This window comes from Erinaceus europaeus, chromosome 20 (assembly GCF_950295315.1).
Source record: "Erinaceus europaeus chromosome 20, mEriEur2.1, whole genome shotgun sequence".
In the NCBI taxonomy this organism is placed as follows: domain Eukaryota; kingdom Metazoa; phylum Chordata; class Mammalia; order Eulipotyphla; family Erinaceidae; genus Erinaceus; species Erinaceus europaeus.
The window spans coordinates 24,305,094-24,324,642 of record NC_080181.1 but is presented as its reverse complement, the minus strand read 5'-3'; the positions used below and the strand labels follow the sequence as shown (position 1 = coordinate 24,324,642).

The following is a 19,549-nucleotide window of genomic DNA, read 5'->3' as shown; positions in this document are numbered from 1 at the left end:
ATGGATCGACCTGCCAACACCTATGTTCAGTGGGGAAGCAATTACAGAAGGCAGACCTTCCACCTTCTACACCCTATAATGATCCTGGGTCCATACTCCAGAGGAATAAAGAGGGGGGGAGCAGGGTTGGATGGGATAGGGAATACTGGTGGTGGGAATTACGTGGAATTATACTCTCTTATCCTATGGTCTGGCCAATATCTATTTTATAAACTTAAAAAAAATTTTTCAACCCTGTTATATAGGAAAAATGAAAAAAAATCAAATTAATAGACTTAGTACATTGCAATTTGGAACAGAAAAACTTTCAGAATTAAAGTGTTTGTTGAAACAGAAGTAGAGTGGTCTGGGAGGTGGCACAGTGGATAAAGCATTGAACTCCCAGGCATGAGGTCCTGAATTCACTCCCCAGTAGCACATGTACGAGAGTGACGTCTGGTTCTTTCTCTTTCTCCTATCCCTCTCATAAATAAATAAAGATAGATTAAAAAAAAAAAAAAACAGAAGTAGAGGGAGTCGGGAGGTAGTGCAGCGGGTTAAGCTCACGTGGCACAAAGCCCAAGGACTGGCTTAAGGATCCCGGTTCGAGCCCCCGGATCCCCACCTGTGGGGAAGGGGGCAGCGTCACTTCACAAGCAGTGAAGCAGGTCTGCAGGTGTCTGTCTTTCTCTCCCCATCTCTCTTTCCCTCCTCCATTTCTCTGTGTCCTATCCAACAAGGAAATCAGTAACAACAGCAATAATAACTACAACAACAATAAAAAACAAGGGCAACAAAAGGGAAAATAAATAAATATATGAAAACTAAAAAAGAAAAGCCAGAAGTAGGGGAGTCAGGTGGTAGTGCAGCAGGTTAAGCACACATAGCACAAAGTGCAAGGACCGGCATAAGGATCCTAGTACGAGCCCCCAACTCTCCACCTGCAGGGGAGTCACTTCACAAGCGGTGAAACAGGTCTGCAGGTGTCTCCCTTCTCTCCATTTCTCTGTGTCCTATCCAACAACAACGTATCCAACAACAATGACATCAATAATAACTAAAACAATAAAACAACAAAGGCAACAAAAGGAAATAAGTAAATAAATATTAAAAAGTTATTCACTGGTGGCCCAGGAGGTGGCACAGTGGATAAAGCATGTGTACCTGACTATGATCTCTGGCATAAGATGTGCCAGAGTGATCTACTAGTTCTGTCTCATAAAAAAATAAATAAATAAATGTCTGTCTTTCTATCCCCCTGCTTCCCCCCCCCCTCCATTTCTCTGTGTCTTATCCAACAACAACGACAACAATAACTACAACAATAAAAAACAAGGGCAAGGGAGTCAGGCTGTAGCGCAGTGGGTTAAGCGCAGGTGGCACAAAGCACAGGGACCGGCATAAGGATCCCGGTTCGAACCCCGGCTCCCCACCTGCAGGGGAGTCGCTTCACAGGCGGTGAAGCAGGTCTGCAGGTGTCTATCTTTCTCTCCTCCTCTCTGTCTTCCCCTCTTCTCTCCATTTCTCTCTATCCTATCCAACAACGACGACGACAACAATAATAACTACAACAATAAAGCAACAAGGGCAACAAAAGGGAATAAATAAATAAAATAAAATATTTTAAGAAAATAGTTCTTTAAAAAAAAGGGCAAAATAAATTAATAAATGTTTTTAAAAAACAGAAGTAGGAAAATATTTCCCCTCTTTCTTTCTCTCTTTCATTGCCACCAGGGTTATCACTAGGATATCAGTGCCTGCAAGATGAACCATCCACTCCCAATGGTCCTTTTTTTCTCTCTCTATTTGATAGGACAAAGCTAAATTGAGAGATTGAGAGGAGTAGATTGAGAGGTTGAGAGGAGACAGAGAAGACACCTGCAGACTTGCTTTACCACTTGTGAAGTGTCCCTCTTTTAGATGGGGAGTGGGGGCTTGAACCCAGGTCCTTGTGTGTGGTAATGTATGTGCCACCACTCATCCCCCAGGAAAATATTTCTAATTAATATGTCTGGTGTATATATATTATATATAAAGAACTTTTACATTTCAGCAATAAAAAGATAATTAAAATGCAAATGTCTTTTTTTTAACATAGTGCTGGGAAATGAACCTATGGCCTTGAGCAAGCATACTACTTACTGAGTGACCTCTATTAAATAAACTATTATAATCACTCATTTTTTTAACTATATTTTTATTACTGTGCAAAGATGCTAGACAGCACTTGTATTAGAAATGCAAATAGATGGGCCAGGTGGTGGCACACCTAGTTAAGCACACACACTATAGTGTGCAAGGACCCAGGTTCAAGCTCCTGTCCACACCTGCAGGGGGAAAGCTACACGAATGATGAAGCAGTGCTGCTTCCTTTCTTCTTTTCTGTACCTTTCTTCCTTTCTGTACCTCCCTCTCCCCTCTCAATTTCTCTCTGTCTCTATCCAATAATAAAATAAAAATATTTAAAGCGAAACTGTAATGACATAACATTTTACTCCCACTACATTAGGTGAAATATAAAAGACAAATGATCAGACAAGATTGGGCATGTTCAGGGTGGTATGGCCGTAGACTAAAAGAGGAATGAAGTGGTCCGGGAGGTGGCGCAGTGGATAAAGCATCAGATTCTCAACCATGAGGTCCTGAGTTCAATCCCCGGCAGCACATTACCAGAGTGATGTCTGGTTCTTTCTCTCCTCCTCTGTCTTTCACATGAATAAATAAATAAATTCTTTTTTTTTTTTTTTTTCCTCCTCCAGGGTTATTGCTGGGCTCAGTGCCTGCACCATGAATCCACCGCTCCTGGAGGCCTTTTTTTTTTTTTCTCCCCCTTTTGTTGCCCTTGTTGTAGCTTCGTTGTGGTTATTATTATTGCCCTTGTTGACGCAATTCGTTGTTGGATAGGACAGAGAGAAATGGAGAGAGGAGGGGAAGACAGAGAAGGGGAGAGAAAGATAGACACCTGCAGACCTGCTTCACCGCCTGTGAAGCGACTCCCCTGCAGGTGGGGAGCCGGGGGCTCGAACCGGGATCCTTACGCTGGTCCCTGCGCTTTGCGCCACATGCGCTTAACCCACTGCGCCACCGCCCGACCCCCAAATAAATTCTTTAAAAAAAAAAAAAGACAAATGATAAGAGGAAAAGTTGGGACCATGATCATGCATTGCTGGTGATGATATAAAATGGTTCAGCTGTCTTTATTTTTTTCACTTTTAGAACCACGAAATTGTACACTTTCAATGGATGATTTGTGGTGGATGAATTGTATTTCAAAAAGATTTATTAAAAGGAAGAGTAATTTGACTAATTTTTGTATTTGTGTCAGGTGACTTACAGTACAGTACAGAGTGAGCACCTTGTCTTTACCTTGGGAAGGTAGCATACTGTTAGTTTGGATAAATTTCCAACACTGGGTCTTGGGGGTTTTCAGTGTCATGATAACTTAGCTGGTGTTGCTTTCTCTGGGGAACCTCATCCTTTTTTGTCACTGACACATTTCTCATTTATGTTACCACTTTACCTTCACTGAGTCCCTGTGTCTGCATAGTTAAAGTCCTCAACATTGAAATGTCAACAGTATATCCACAGTCAGCTCTTTTGTAACTTCATTTATATCACATTTTATTTTCATGTCCATCATTATCTTCTTTCCATTTCTATACTTTTATTTCCTTTTTGACGTCTTATCATTTTTTTTAATGTCAAGTGGATTTATCACCAGAAAATAAGGATGCAGCAATGGTACATGATAGATTTTCAAAAAAGTATAATAATCTGATAATGATGGGATATTACTTGTGTAATACTGTGGAGAAAGCAGTGAGAAGTGAAGTTATTGCTTTATTACTTACATGTAATATATAGTAGTAAAAGAAACCTGCATTGTGTTGTGTGTTGTTGGGCTGGTGGTATTTAACTATAATGAAATTCATGCAGAGTGGAATCTCTAAAGAAAATCAAGATTGGGGAGTCGGGCTGTAGCACAGCGGGTTAAGCGCATGTGGCGCAAAGCACAAGGACCGGCATAAGGATCCCGGTTCAAACCCCGGCTCCCCACCTGCAGGGGAGTCGCTTCACAGGCGGTGAAGCAGATCTGCAGGTGTCTGTCTTTCTCTCCCCCTCTCTGTCTTCCCCTCCTCTCTCCATTTCTCTCTGTCCTATCCAACAATGACAACAATAACTACAACAGTAAAACAACAAGGGCAACAAAAGGGAATAAATAAATAAAATAAATATAAAAAATCAAGATTAAGTGTAAACTTAAAAACCATTTGAGGGGAGTCGGGCGGTAGCACAGCGGGTTAAGCACAAGGACCGACTAGTATCCCGGTTCAAGCCCCCGGCTCCCCACCTGCAGGGGAGTCGCTTCACAGGCTGTGAAACAGGTCTGCAGGTGTCTCTCTTCCTCTCTATCTCCCCCTTCTCTCTCAATTTCTCTCTGTCTTTATCCAATAACAAATAAAAATAAATAAATTTAAAAAACCATTTGAGGGGGGAGTCAGGCAGTAGTGCAGCGGATTAAGTACACGTAGTAAAAAGCAAAGATCAGCATAAGGATACCTATTCGAGCCCCCAGCTCCCCACATGCAGGGGACTCGATTCACAGGTATGAAGCAGGTCTGAAGGTGTCTGTCTTTCTCTCCCCTTCTTAGTCTTCCCCTTCTCTCTCCATTTCTCTCTGTCCTATCCAACAACAACGACATCAGTAATAACTACAACAATAAAACAACAAGGGCAACAAAAAGGAATAAATAAATAATTATTTAAAAAAACATTTGAGGGGCCAGGCGATGGCACACCTGGTTAAGTGCACATGTTACAATGTGCAAGGACCCAGGTTCTAGCCCCTGGTCTCCACCTATAGCGGAAAAGCTTCACAAGGGGTGAAACAGAGCTGCAGGTGTCTCTCTGTCTCTCTCCCTCTCTGTTTCCTCCTTCCCTCTCAATTTCTGGCAGTTTCTATCCAATAAGTAAATAAAGATAACATTTTTTTAAAAAACCATTTGATTAAATAAAAACATACTGAAGAGTTCTGTATAAACATGACTTAGTTTTCCACTAATTTTCTCAAATATTATATCAGATTATATATTATTTATTACTTTTCTTTTTCATAGGAAGTTGGTATGCCAGCAGATTATGTAAACAAGCTTGCTAGAATGTTTCAGGACATTAAAGTATCTGAAGATCTGAACCAAGCTTTTAAAGAAATGCATAAAAATAACAAATTGGCTTTACCAGGTATTATTTTGTGACTGTGTGTGTGTGTGTGTGTGTTTCTTTAAAACTTTTAAAAATATATTTATTTGGACGTTGAGCGGTAGCACAGTGGGTTAAGTACACATGGTGCAAAGCACAAGGACTGATGTAAGTATTCCGGTTCAAGCCCCCAGCACCCCACCTGTAGGGGCGTCAATTCACAAGTGGTGAAGCAGGTCTGCGGGTATCTTTCTCTCCCCATCTTCTCCTCCTCTCTCCATTTCTCTCTGTCCTATCCAACAACAGCGACATCAACAACAATTAACTACAACAACAATAAAACAAGGGCAACAAAAGGGAATAATTTTTTTTAATTTAATATTTATTTATTTATACCAGAGCACTGATCAGCTCTGGTTTATGGTGGTGCGGCGGATTGCACCTGGGACTTGGAAGCCTCAGGCTCGAGAGACTTTTTGTATAATCATTATGCTCTTAAATGTGTTTCAAAGAATCTTTGTTTTTCAGTGAGTTAAAAAATCAACTTTAGGGGAGTCGGGCTGTAGCGCAGCGGGTTAAGCGGAGGTGGTGCAAAGCACAAGGACCGGCATAAGGATCCCGATTCGAACTCCGGCTCCCCACCTGCAGGGGAGTCGCTTCACAGGCAGTGAAGCAGGTCTGCAGGTGTCTGTCTTTCTCTCCCCGCTCTGTCTTCACCTCCTCTCTCCGTTTCTCTCTGTCCTATCCAACAACGACGACAACAACAATAATAACTACAACAATAAAACAACAAGGGCAACAAAAGGGAATAAATAAATAAAATATTTTTTTAAAAAATCAACTTTAGAGGGCCAGCAAATTAGCTCATTTGGGTAGTTTTCTGTTTTATCATGTGTGTAACCCAGGTTCAAGCCAGGTCTCATCATATTGTTTTGATCTCTTTGTCTCCTCTTTCTCCTACTTCTCTTCCTCCTCATCTCTCTGTATCTCTTTGCCTGAAAAAGTCATCTGAGGCCGAGCAGTGATGCACCTGGTTAAGTGCACACATTATAGTGCACAAGGACCCAGGTTCAAGACCCTAGTCCCCGCCTTCAAGGGGAAAGCTAATAACTTTAAAAAAAGAATTTAAAAAATAATAACATATCTGGGTGATGGCAAAAAAAAAAGTGAATAAAAAAGGGAGCCAGGCGGTACTGCAGTGGGTAAAGCGCACAGACTGGCATCAGGATCCCAATTCGATCCCCTGGCTCCCCACCTGCAGGAGGTTTGCTTCACAGATGGTGAAGCAGGTCTGCAGGAGTCTTTCTCTCCCCCTCTCTGTCTTCCCTTCCTCTCTTGATTTCTGTCTGTCCTATCCAACAACAGCAATGGCAATAACAACGACAAATGACAGCAAGGGCAACAAAAGGGAAATAAAGTTTCTTTAAAAAAAAAAAAATGAATAAAAAGTAAACCTTAGCAGTAACAAAGAAGTTAAGAGGTCCACATTCCATGAAGACAACATGCGAAGCAGAATGTTAGGTTTTTTGGGGGGGATCAAATCTTATTTTGAAATAAAGGAACACTTAAAATCTTTAAAATTTTGTTTATTTCAGGCTTAATTATTTACTTATACTTTATATTCTCTTGCCTATAGCTGATTCAGTGAATATAAAAATTCTGAATGCTGGTGCCTGGTCAAGAAGCTCTGAGAAAGTCTTTGTCTCACTTCCCACTGAACTGGAGGATTTGATACCTGAAGTAGAAGAATTCTACAAAAAAAATCATAGTGGTAGAAAATTACATTGGCATCATCTCATGTCAAATGGAATTGTAAGTAAATGATGTATCAGTCCAGAGATTTGTTTGACTGAAAGCAGGACTAAATAAAAGTGTTGCTTACACTAGCTGGATATTTGCCTTTCTGACATGTAGAAAAGTTGAGTACATGTAGTGGCACAGTTCCATGAAGTTGTTAGGGACATAAACTTCTGGCTATACCACCATTCTTACAGCATTGTCCTTGTCTGCAGAATTCACTACCATCCCTTCTATGTCTTATCTTCCAGCCCAATATGAAAGGAACAATGAGCATGTATCTACTTGTAAGGACAACCTCTAGAAGTTTCCATCATTTTCTCCCACATCTCATTGACCAGAACTCCTCCACATATTTGCTATATTTTGTTCCAGCAAATGGTGGGAGATGAGACTTTATTCTGGATAGTCATTAAGGTTTCCTGAAACATTTATCACCATATAAAAACAGAACAGATAATTTACTAAGAAAGAATTCAGTCTTCTACAGATATGACATGTAAGAAACACTACAATAGATAGGTGGTAATTATCATTAAGAGATTGTTTAATCTTTTTTTTTTTTTCTGTTATAGATTACATTTAAGAATGAAGTAGGTCAATATGATTTGGAAGTAACAACGTTTCAGCTGGCTGTGTTGTTTGCATGGAACCAAAGACCTAGAGAGAAAATTAGCTTTGAAAATCTAAAACTTGCCACTGAACTCCCAGATGCTGAGCTTAGAAGGACTTTATGGGTGTGTTTTATATTTTTGTATTTTTTAAATTCTCTCATATAGCAGGAAACGTGTTCACTTGCTTATAATAAATTTATGTATTCATAGCATACATTCTCAAAATGAATTTGCACCAAGAAAAATATACTCAATGAGATTATTATAAAAATAAGAAGGGAGTCGGGCTGTAGCGCAGCAGGTTAAGCGCAGGTGGTGCAAAGCACAAGGACCGGCATAAGGATCCCGGTTCGAACCCCGGCTCTCCACCTGCAGGGGAGTCACTTCACAGGTGGTGAAGCAGGTCTGCAGGTGTCTATCTCTCTCTCCTCCTCTCTGTCTTCCCCTCCTCTCTCCATTTCTCTATGTCCTATCCAACAACGACAACAACAATAATAACTACAACAAGGGCAACAAAAGGGAATAAATAAATAAAATAAATATTTAAAAAAAATAATAAGAAATTGAGAGTCAGGCGGTGTCGCACTGGGTTAAGTGCACGTGGAGCAAAGCACAAGGACCGGCTTAAGGATCTCAGTTTGAGCCCCCGGCTCCCCACCTGCAGGGGAGTTGCTTCATAAGTGATGAAGCAGGTCTACAGGTGTCTGTCTTTCTCTCCTCCTCTCTGTCTTCCCCTCCTCTCTCCATTTCTCTTTATCCTATCCAACAACAGTAATAACCACGACAATGTTAAATAACAAGGGCAACAAAAGGGAAAATAAACAAATAAATGTAAAAAAAATTTTTAAATAAAGAAATTGAGTCAGGCAGTAGCGCAGCAGGTTAAGTGCATGTGGCACAAAGTACAAGGACAGCCATTGGGATTCCAGTTAGAGCCCCCGGCTCCCCACCTGCAGGGGAGTAGTTTCACAAGTGATGAAGCAGGTCTGCAGGTGTCTATCTTTTCTCTCCCCCTTTCTGTCTTCCCTTCCTCTCTCCATTTCTCTTTGTCCTATCCAACAACAGTGACATCAGTAACAATAATAACTACAACAGTAAAAAACAAGGGCAACAAAAGGGAATAAATATTTTAAAAAATAATAAAGAAATTGAAAATAAATAAGTTACCAAAATGGAGATAAACAAAGAAAAAAAAATTGAACTGATATTTAAATAGGAGACATAAAACCAAAGATTTATACTAAGAATGTATTAAAAATTTTTGTGATAACCCCAAATTTTAGAAGTTTGGTCCTTTTGAGGCTTATAATTTGTATTCATTATTACACCAAAGCAGAGGACTCTGGGGAAGGAGGACAGAGAGAGGTAGGGAAGTGGAGGCTTTTGGGTCATAGTACTTGGTGACAGAAAAGGACCTAAACTTGGGATGAGAATATTATGCAGCCATCTGTCATGTCGAGATGAGATACTATACTCATGTGCCAACCATTAACACCTCAATAAAAATTTTAAATAAATTCCTTAGCAGCTACCTGCTCTCACCAGTTTACCCCTACTCCATAGATATTCCTAAGTTCCAAAATTATTACCTAGAGAGACATGTCTTATCTGTAACTAGAAAAATGATATTTGCTGCAATTGTGTGTAACCAGTCCTTTTAGTTTCTTGTATTTATTTATTTTACCAGAGCACTGATCAGCTCTGGCTTATGGTGGTGAGGGAGCTTGAACCTGGGACTTTGGAGACTCAGGCATGAGAGTCTCTTTGCGTAATCCCCACCCCTTCTTGTCTAATTATAAAGATTTATTGCTTCTTCATAACCAACTTTTTCCTTACTGTGTGTTACATTGTTATATTCACAGAAGATTCAGATAAAATTTTGAGTTTTTGCTTATAATAGTCCTTATCTGTTAGACATGTTGTAAAATTGATCTTAGTGTTCTATACAGTCTATAAATGCTAATTGTCTTCTCTTTATTCTTGATAGTCTTTAGTAGCTTTCCCGAAGCTCAAACGGCAAGTTTTATTGTATGAGCCTCAAGTCAATTCACCCAAAGACTTTACAGAAGGTACCCTCTTCTCAGTGAACCAGGAGTTCAGTTTAATGTAAGGTTTATGTTGATTGATATAAAATAAAAATACCTTGTTTGAACTTTAATGCTTTACTTTTGGTAAAATAATAATTTTCTTTACATGTTGTTTAAAACATTCTTATACTGCTATCCCTGCAGATTCATGCCATTTAGGTGCTTACTGTTAAACATATTGATGAACTGGAAATGCTTCTTTGTATTTTTTTTCAGATACATTTGTTATCATTATACTACATAACTTATCTTTAAAAAAAAATGTATTCATTAGTGAGAGAGATCAGGAAAGAGAACCAAAGCATCACTTGGGCACATGCAGTGCCAGATACTAAATTCAAGACTTTATGCTTGAGAGTCTAACACATTATCCACTGTACCATATCCTGGGTACATAACTTTTAATCTTTAAGCATTATCTTTTGCACTCTTTTATTTTTTTTATCCTTTTGCATTATAAAGCTGCTTTAACCATTTAAAAAGTCCTTTTCCTAAGGTCCAGCTAAAAGACACAGCTGAATTGTAAACCATATATCTTCAGTTATCTTGATACTTTTTATAAATCACATTGACTTTATATTTTTAAAATATTACTATCTTTATTTATTTATTGGATAGAGACAGCCAGAAATTGAGAGGAATGGAGAGAGAGAGTAGAGGCATACCAGGTTAAACACATAGTACAAAGCTCAAGGACCTGTGCAAGGATCCCAGTTCAAGACCCCAGCTCCCCACCTGCAGGGGAATCACTTTACAAGTGGTAAAGCAGGTCTGCAGGTATCTCCCCTCTCAGTTTCTCTCTGCCCTAGCCAATAAAATAGAAAAAATGGCCTCCAAGAGTAGTGCATCTAGAGTTTGGGTGCTGAGCCCCAGCCATAATCCTAGAGGCAGAGAGAAAGAGAGAAGCACAGGCACCTGCAACCCTACTTCACCACTCGTGAAATTTTCCCCCTATAGATGAGGACTGGGTGGGGGCAGTTAACCCTGGTCCTTGAGCATTGTAACATGTGAGCTCAACCAGGTGAGCCACCCACCCGGCCCCCTACCCCATTAACTTTATTATTGTTGTTGTTAGTGTTATTTTTACCTCTAAGGTTATCGCTTGGGCTCAGTGCCCAAACTACAAATCCACTGCTCCTGGAAGCCTTTTTTTTTTTTTTTTTTTTTTAATGGTGGTGCAGGGGATTGAACCTGGGACTTTAGATCCTCAGGCACAAGAATTTCTTCGTATAACCATTACTCTATCTACCCCCTTCCCTTTTTCCGTGTTATTGCTGCTGTTGTTGCTGTCCTATCTGCTGGATAGGACAGAGAGAGAGAAGTTGAGAAAGGAAAGGAAGATAGAGAGGGGAAGAAAAAAGATACATGCAGACCTGCTTCACCACCTGCAAAGCAACCCCCCTGCAGGTGGGGAGTTGGGGGGCTCAAATCAGGATCTTTAACTGTGGTCCTTAGGCTTCACACCATGTGCACTTAACCCAGTGCACTACTGCCTGCCTGCCACATTAACTTTATTATTACAGGGGTATGGTTAACCATATCTTATTAACAGCTTTTATCATGTTTGAGGAAAATGGGACCAGGGCCTGTGTGGTGACACACATTAGAGAGCACAAGGACCTGGACTCAAACCCCCAGTCCCCACCTGCAGGAGGAAAGCTTCATAAGTGGTGAAGCGGGGCTGCAGGTGTCTCTTTGTCTCTTTCTCTAGCTCCCCTTTCCTCTCGATTTCTGGCTGTCTCTATCCAATAAATAAATAAGAATAATAAAAAAATCAAAAAGAAAGAAAAATGGGATCATAAACTAGGGAGATAGCATAATGGAGATAGCCTAATACAAATGACTCTCATGCCTGAGGCTTCAAGGTCCCAGATTCAATCCCCAGCTCCACCCTAAGCCAGAGCTGAGCAGTGCTGTGGTAAAAGGAGGGGGAAAAATGAAAGGTAAAGCTTCACTCTCAAGAGTTTACCACTTTATGTATTATACCACCTGCTGGGCCATATTCATTTCCTTTTTCCTTTTTTTTTTTTTTAATTATTTTCTTGTGGCCGAAATGTGGCACACCTGGTTGAATGCATATGTTACAATGTGCAAGGACCCAGGTTTGAGCCCCCAGTTCCCACCTGCAGGGGGAATCTTTACAAGTGGTAAAACAGTGCTTCAGGTATCTCACTGTCTCTCCTCTCTATCTCCCCATTCCCTCTTGATTTCTGACTGTCTTTATCCAAGAAATTAATAATAATAATAAAATGTCTCTTTAAAACTTATTTTCTTGAAGAGAAACAGATGGGATCACTCAGTGCTGCTCAGTGCTGGCATATGATGGTACCAGAAACTGAGCATGGGACCTTGGGACTGTAGGCATGCAGGTCCTGTCTGTTACCATTGTGATATCTCCCTAGCATAGAGTTTTATTTATATATCTATGAGAAAGGAGGAGAGACAACTAGAGCATCCTTGTGACACATGTGATGCTAGAGATCAAACTCAAGACCTTATGCTTGAGAGTTTGATACCTTATCCACTGCACCACCTCCACAGGGCTCATTTTTGATAGACCTACTTGGTCATATGTTTCTTTTCCTTTAATTCTGATTATGAAGTTGTAGGGAATTATTAAACCTATTTTCTTAGTGACCTGTGAGGTGGTGCAATGACTAGATAGAATGTTGGGCTTAAGTGGTCTGGGAGGTGGCACAGTGGATAAAGCATTGGACTCTCAAGCAGGAGGTCCTGAGTTCAGTCCCCAGCAGCACATGTACCGGAGTGATGTCTGGTTCCTTCTCTCTATCCTCTTATCTTCTCATTAATAAATAAATAAATTCTTTAAAAAAAAAAAAAAAAGAATTTTGGGCTTAAAAAGTATGAGGTCCTGGGGGAGTCAGGCAGTAGCGCAGCAGGTTAAGCGCACGTGGCACAAAGCTCAAGGACTGGTGTAAGGATCCCGGTTCAAGCCCCCGGCTCCCCAACTACAGGGGAATCGATTTACACTGTGAAGGAGGTCTGCAGGTGTCTATCCTTCTCTGCCCCTGTCTGTCTTCTCCTCCTCTCTCCATTTCTCTCTGTCCTATCAAAGACGACATCAATAACAACAACAATAACTACAACAACAATAAAAAAAACAAGGGCAACAAAATGGAAAAAAAAAAATTTAAATTAAAAAAAAAAAAAAAGTATGAGGTCCTAAGATTGATCCCTGCCATTTCGTGTGCCAGAGTGATAAGCTGGTTTTTCTCTCTTCCCCTCTTTCCCTCTCTTGTTCACAGCAATAAAAGAAATAGGCCTTTAAAAAAAAATTCCTGGAACTTAAAAAATGCATTTAAAGAAAAATAAACCTATTCTCTTAGACATAGATGCCATAATATGATATTTGAAAGTCTTCGTGTGGCCAGGGATATAGCTCAGGCTAGTGGATCAAGTTATTTGCATGGCTGAGTCTCCCAGGTGTTGCATATGCCAGAGTGATGCTCTGACACTTCTCTCTATCATGTTAAACTCTCTAACTCATAAAATAATGAACCATTTTTTAATAGAAAGGGTCTTTTACTATTAAATATTTGATTTTATTGTTTTCTGTAGAAAAAATGCAAAAGTTCAGAAAAGAGGCAAAATCAACTTAATTGGACGTTTGCAGCTTACTACGGAAAGAATGAGAGAAGAGGAAAATGAAGGAATAGTTCAACTAAGAATACTAAGAACCCAGGTTTGTGATATTAAGACAGAATGTCTACATTTTTAAATACTTAGAGTTTGGGGCTGGGTAGAGGTACACCTGGTTAAGCACACGTTGCCATACACAAGGACCCAGGTTCAGGCTCCCAGTCCCGACCTGCACAAGCAGTGAAGCAGTGCTGCAGTTGTCTCACTCTTCCTCTCTACCTTCTCTTCCCCTCTCAGCTTCTCTCTTTCCAGTCAAATTAAGAAAAATAATTGGGGCTGGGTGGCAGCACACCTGGTTGAGTGACATGGTATAATGTTTAAGAGCCCTGGTTCAAGCCCCCAGATCCCCCCCTGCAGGGGGAAAGCTTCACAAGTGGTAAAGCAGTGCTGCAGGTGTCTGTCTCACTCCTTCTCTGTCTCTCTTCTTTTCCTTTCAATTTCTCTCTCCAATAAATAAAGATAATAAAAAATAAATATAATAAATACATTTTTAAATACTAGGGGGTTTTATCTTAGTTTTTAAACTTTATTTAAAAGAATGTGGGTGGGGGAGGAAAATGTATGTATTCAGATTTATTGTAAAGAGAAATAATTTTTACTAGGATTTGAAAAATGCATTGGTGAGCCAGATAACTCACTTACCAGATGAGATGCCTGCACTATATGTAACACAGGTTGAACCCAGGCACCACATAAAAGGAAACTTCAGTGCTGTTATGGTGGTGCTGGGGATTGAACCTGAGACCTTAGAGCCTCAAGCATAGAAGTTGTTCGCAAAACCATTATACAGTCCCCCCAGCCAATCCTTGTTGACTTTTTAAAAGTTCAGTCTTACATTGAGTTCATCTAAGATTCACCTGAACCTAGACACAGGTTTACTATTAATTAATTCATTAATTAAGTTTTGATTTCCAGAGCACTGCTCAGCTCTGGTTGATGCAGGGGATCAAACCAGAGACTTTGAAACTTCAGGCATGGGAGTCTCTTTGCATAACCATTATGCTATCTATCCTTGACCATGAGAGGGGGTCAGGCGGTAGCGCAGCTGGATTAAGCCCACATGGAGCAAAGCACAAGTACCGGCATAAGGATCCTGGTTAGAGCCCCTGGCTTCCCACCTGCAGGGGACTTGCTTCACAGGAGGTGAAGCAAGTCTGCAGGTGTCTATCTCTCCTCTGTCTTCCCCTCCTCTCTCCATTTTTCTCTGTCCTATCCAACAACGACATCAGTAACAACAGTAATAACTATAACAATAAAAAACAAGGGCAACAAAAGGGAAAATAAATATTTTTTTAAATGAAAGAAAATCTCAAGCATTTTTTTATTTTTTATTTTTTGCCTCCAGTGTTATCATTGAGACTCAGTGCTAGCACTATGAATCCACTGCTCCTGATGGCCATTTTTTCCATTTTATTGGATAGGACAGAGAGAATAGAGAGAGGAGACACCTGCAGACCCGCTTTGCTTTGCTGCTTGTGAAGCATACTCCCTGCAGGTTGGTAGCTGGAGACTCAAATGGGATCCTTGCAGTTAACTGAGTGTGTCACCATCCCATTCCCACACATTTTCTTTTTATATTGAATGACTAAGGGGCGAAGTGGTGTGGTGCACTTGGCTAAGCACACACATTACAGTGTGCAAGGACCCAGGTTCAAGCCCCTGGTCCCCATCTGCAGGGGGAAAGCTTCATGGGTGGTGAAGCAGGGCTACAGCTGTCTCTTTCCTGATCTCCCCCTCTCTCAATTTTCTGTCTTTATCAACAATAAGTTAAATTAATTTTTTAATTGAGTGAATAAAATATTTTTTATTTGTAAAGCAAAATATATTGACCTTGTCCTTTATCTAGTGATTGTTAACCATTTGAATAGATGTTGCATAGATAACAAAATTTATTATAAGTAGTTTTCCATTTTGCCCTATTTAAATATTAATTTTTTATTCTTCATTTTTAGGAAGCTATCATACAAATAATGAAGATGAGAAAGAAAATTAGTAATGCTCAGCTTCAGACTGAATTAGTAGAAATTTTGAAAAACATGTTCTTGCCACAAAAGAAAATGATAAAAGAGCAAATAGAATGGCTAATAGAGCACAAGTACATCAGAAGAGATGAATCTGATATCAACACTTTCATATACATGGCATAATTTTGAATATCATGAACAGCATTAACCCAAATGTTGGAGTGCTTGGGCAGGAAGTTTTAATAGTGTGTGCTGGAGGAAGGTTTCTTTGGACTTTGATTACATAATGCAAATCTCTGCCTTACCTTATAAAACAACTATATTTTGCCAATCACACTAGTTAGCATGATGGCATACCCTTCATGTTGCACACACTCTGACAGCATGCTGTTTTGTGAAGAAACCTTGCATTCATGAAGAGCCCATTATGAACTTTTAAAAGTAAATTTGATATTTACCTACCAGAAGAAATGTAGCTTGGAAAGGTGAAGACGGGCTTCTTGTTGCTTCTCTCCCTCCCCCTCCTCCCCTATTTTTTTCTTCTCTTAAAAAATTTTACTTGCACATGGAAGGATCTTCAGATATTTGTGCACTGAAAAATGCTGTTATGTTTTGTTTTGTTTTGTTTTAAGAAATGCAATTAAAGCAAGAATTAGCACTATTAGTTTCTTTTGGTCAAGTGTGTGCTGATCTACATTACACTGGGAGAAGACAGGTATAGGTAAGAAGATACGTTTTTAATAGTATCAATTTGTTTGAACACTTTCAGTGTAATGATTGGATTTTAACGGTGACCTAAAAATGGTATTTAAATTTCCAGCTACAAATACTGGCTTTCTTTAAGCAGTAGACCTCTGTTTTGGTTCATTATTGTGTTAATTTTATATATTATATGGCTGGAAAGCTTTATTTCAAAAAAGTGAAACATTTCAGTTGTTGCTTTGGTTTGAACAAAAAGGTAAGAATGAAAGATCATTTCAGAGTCAAAATGATAAAAACAAGCGTTAAGTGTGTTTGCCAACATACTTTATATACCTTATATTTATTATGCCATATCTAAATTCATTTAAAACAAGGCAGAAAACTCAAAATATAATTATACAACTGACCTCTTAATTTGTAGCATAGAAATATTTTGATATTTTAAAAGTTTCATGATTATGGATTTATAGCCTCAGGTTTCTGGAATTGAAGACATTCTGTTTTAAAAAGTAATAAAAGTGATGAGTCACCTAGGAAGAAGAGAAAAACTACAATGTAAGATCTGGATAAGCAAAATTGTTACATTCTTAATATCTTGCCAAATATATGTACATATATATTTATATATTTTAAAAATAAACATTTTAAAAATGTTCAGAAGGCAACACTTATCTCGTTACTTTCAGTCAATCCAAAGTAGCAACTTATTTGTTGCTGGCAACTGAATGCCCAGAGTAGTGAATTCAGGACTTGAGAACATGAACAACTTGAAAGAGACAAACATATTCCCCATTAGGAAAGAATGGCTCAACGTGGATTTTTATTCATTATGGTGCATGTTTCAAATTTTCTTGCAAATTGTTTTATATCTGTTTGATATTGATATTAAGTAATATTTTAAACATATGATTTTGAAAGTAGTGGGAAGTAAATGCTAGAGGGTTGCAAGGCACACAGTATTATTATTAAAGTGCTTTTAAGAGCATTTCATAGAGCTGTCCCCAGTCCCAAGAGGCTTTGTGAACCTCCTGCTAAAAGGAAAGAAAGCAAATTTAAAATGGTGAAGGTTTCACTGGCTATAATCAAATAACTGTTCTCAAATCCATAGGAAATTGGAGTTTTGTTTCTAATTAAAGTCTTTAACAGTTGAGCTCGAAGGGTAGCATAAGCCAATTATTTGGCCAAGAATATTGTGAAGAATTAAACTGTTAGTCTCTAAGTATATGATTGCTAACAATGGATACCTTGGGGGGGTGGGGGGACTTGTAATTCTGTAATAATTTGTGGCCCTTATGTTTAATAAGGGCCACAAATAATTTGGCGCTGGAAAATTTTCTAATGTAAAGATGCCAGAGGAAGAAAAAGTGGAAGGAATAATTATAGGCCGTTTTGTAAAGTTTTAAGATTTTTTGTTGTTGTTTTAGACCATAGTTACTCTCAGAACTTTTTTGGAATTTCTCATGTTTTGGGTCATTTTAGTTTAAGAATGAGAGCCATGATGTTTTGATTTAAAGGCAAATTTAATGCAAAAGTGGGTAACTAAATCCATAGCAAAGTTTTCTATTAAATTTTGTAAAAATTTTTAATAGCTAATTATGTCCTTATTGTATTTTGGAGAATCGAACAGCAGCAAACACTGTAGACTTACAGGTTTCATCATTTTTTGGTTGTGTTATCAAATCTAACTACTTTTATGTTGTTTATGAAAACTATTTAGTTGATAAGGTGCCTATATACCATTGTCAGATTTTCTTTAAGTATGTTTTGACAATAGTTTTGCTGATTTTAAGAAGGATTCTAGAAAAAAACAGTTTGCTAAGTAAAATTGGTATTCTTTGACTCCCTTTTCTCTACAATTAAAATCAGTGCTAAACAGGGATGAAATCTGACATACTTAAGTAAAAATAATGTGGGTCAGAAAAAAACATTTTTCTAAGTATGGCTGTAGGATGCATCAGGTTAATTTAAGCTTCAAACGTCTTTTATTTTAAAATATTAATCTTTCTTGCCATCTCATTGCCAGAATAGTAGATGTTAAAGTCAAAATGTAAAACAACTTTAATGCTTATGACCAGATAATCACATTACATTATTGTTCCTATGATTTAATAAGGATCTTGAAATAAATTCTGAAGTCTTCCAATTTTTACAATTATTGAAGGTGTCCCTGTATTCTGTCAACCTGTTTAAGTCTCTTATTTTGTGCATAAATGTTAAAAAAAAAACTTCCAAAAAAATGTTAGCTTTATTTTTACTTTTTACTAAATTTAATACAAATATGACTGGAGTAGTTAAAAAGTATTTCACATTATTTACAGTAGAATGTCATTAGCCCTTCTCATAGGGCAAATTTTAAAATTCAATTTGAGTGAAAGATTTGCTAGTTTTCCAGAAAGATTTGATATCTTAAACTCAAGCTGGTTTTTCTATTTTCATGTAAATGACTGGGATGCTGTCTTACAAACTCTTCCAAGGTCATGTTTGTGAAATAAACTTACATAAGAGCCTTCCTGTCATCTACATTATGTGTCGTCTGGAGTGTTTGAACAATTTTGAGTTCCTAAATTGTAACCTATCCTCGTATGGTATATACGATTTTGAATGTGTGCTACTACATACTGAGATGATAATGCTGTACAATTTTAAATGGTAGCAGTTTCTGTATGCAGTAGGCTGAAATATTTTGATGAACTGCTTAATTTTGGGATTTTATTTTTTAAGTTGTATAATTTATTTTCTTGCAAAATAAAAATGTAATATAAAAGCTTTCATCTATTCAGAAAATGTTGATGTTCTATAAAATGACTTTTCTAAGAGTTTTAACATTTTTATGATAAGTAGATTTAATAATAACTTATGATAACATAGTAGATATCAATTCACTTTAGCAATTATGTATGAAAAGTAACCACTTACCTTCTTTTTAGATTTTTTTTTCCTTACCTCCAGGGTTATTTGCTGGGGCTCGGTGCGTATACTATGAATCCAGTGCTCCTGGAGACCCATTTTTTCCCTTTTGTTGCCCTTGTTTTTTATCGTTGTGGTTATTATTGCTGTCATTGTTGTTGGATAGGACAGAGAGAAGAGGGCAGACAGAGAGGGAAAGACACCTGCAGACCTGCTTCCCACTCCCTTGCAGGTGGGAAGCCGGGGGCTTGAACTGGGATCCTTATGCCTTCGTGCCACATGTGCTTACCCGCTGCACTACCGCCCGGCCCCATCTTTTTAGATTTTCTAAATATTTATTTATTTATTAGATGGAGACAAATTTAAAGGGGAGGGGGAGGACAAGAGACACCTGAAGCCCTGCTTCACCACTCATGAAGTTTTCCCCCTGCCAGTGGAAACCAGGGGCTTAAAACTGGGTCCTAGGGGCTGGGTGGTGGCGCACCTGGTTGAATGCACGTTACAATACACCAGGACCTGGGTTCGAGCCCCCAGTCCCCACCTGCAGGGGGAAAGCTTCACAAGGGTGAAGCAGGGCTGCAGGTGTCTCTCTGTCTCTCACCCTCTCTATCCCTCCCTTCCCTCTCGATTTCTGGCTGTA

General features: G+C 38.8%; 1 protein-coding gene across 1 annotated transcript in view; it reads left to right on the top strand.

The window, feature by feature from the left end:
* CUL5 (cullin 5) overlaps window positions 1-18,771 on the top strand; it is an 84,742-nt gene extending 65,971 nt beyond the window's left edge. Inside the window, exons 14-19 of the mRNA XM_016184923.2 lie at window positions 5,097-5,220; window positions 6,815-6,990; window positions 7,551-7,712; window positions 9,577-9,695; window positions 13,256-13,379; window positions 15,289-18,771. Coding sequence (XP_016040409.1) covers window positions 5,097-5,220; window positions 6,815-6,990; window positions 7,551-7,712; window positions 9,577-9,695; window positions 13,256-13,379; window positions 15,289-15,483 — 900 coding nt within the window. The 3' untranslated portion in view covers window positions 15,484-18,771. The remainder of the gene's footprint in view (window positions 1-5,096; window positions 5,221-6,814; window positions 6,991-7,550; window positions 7,713-9,576; window positions 9,696-13,255; window positions 13,380-15,288) is intronic.
* Window positions 18,772-19,549: the final 778 nt, after the last annotated feature.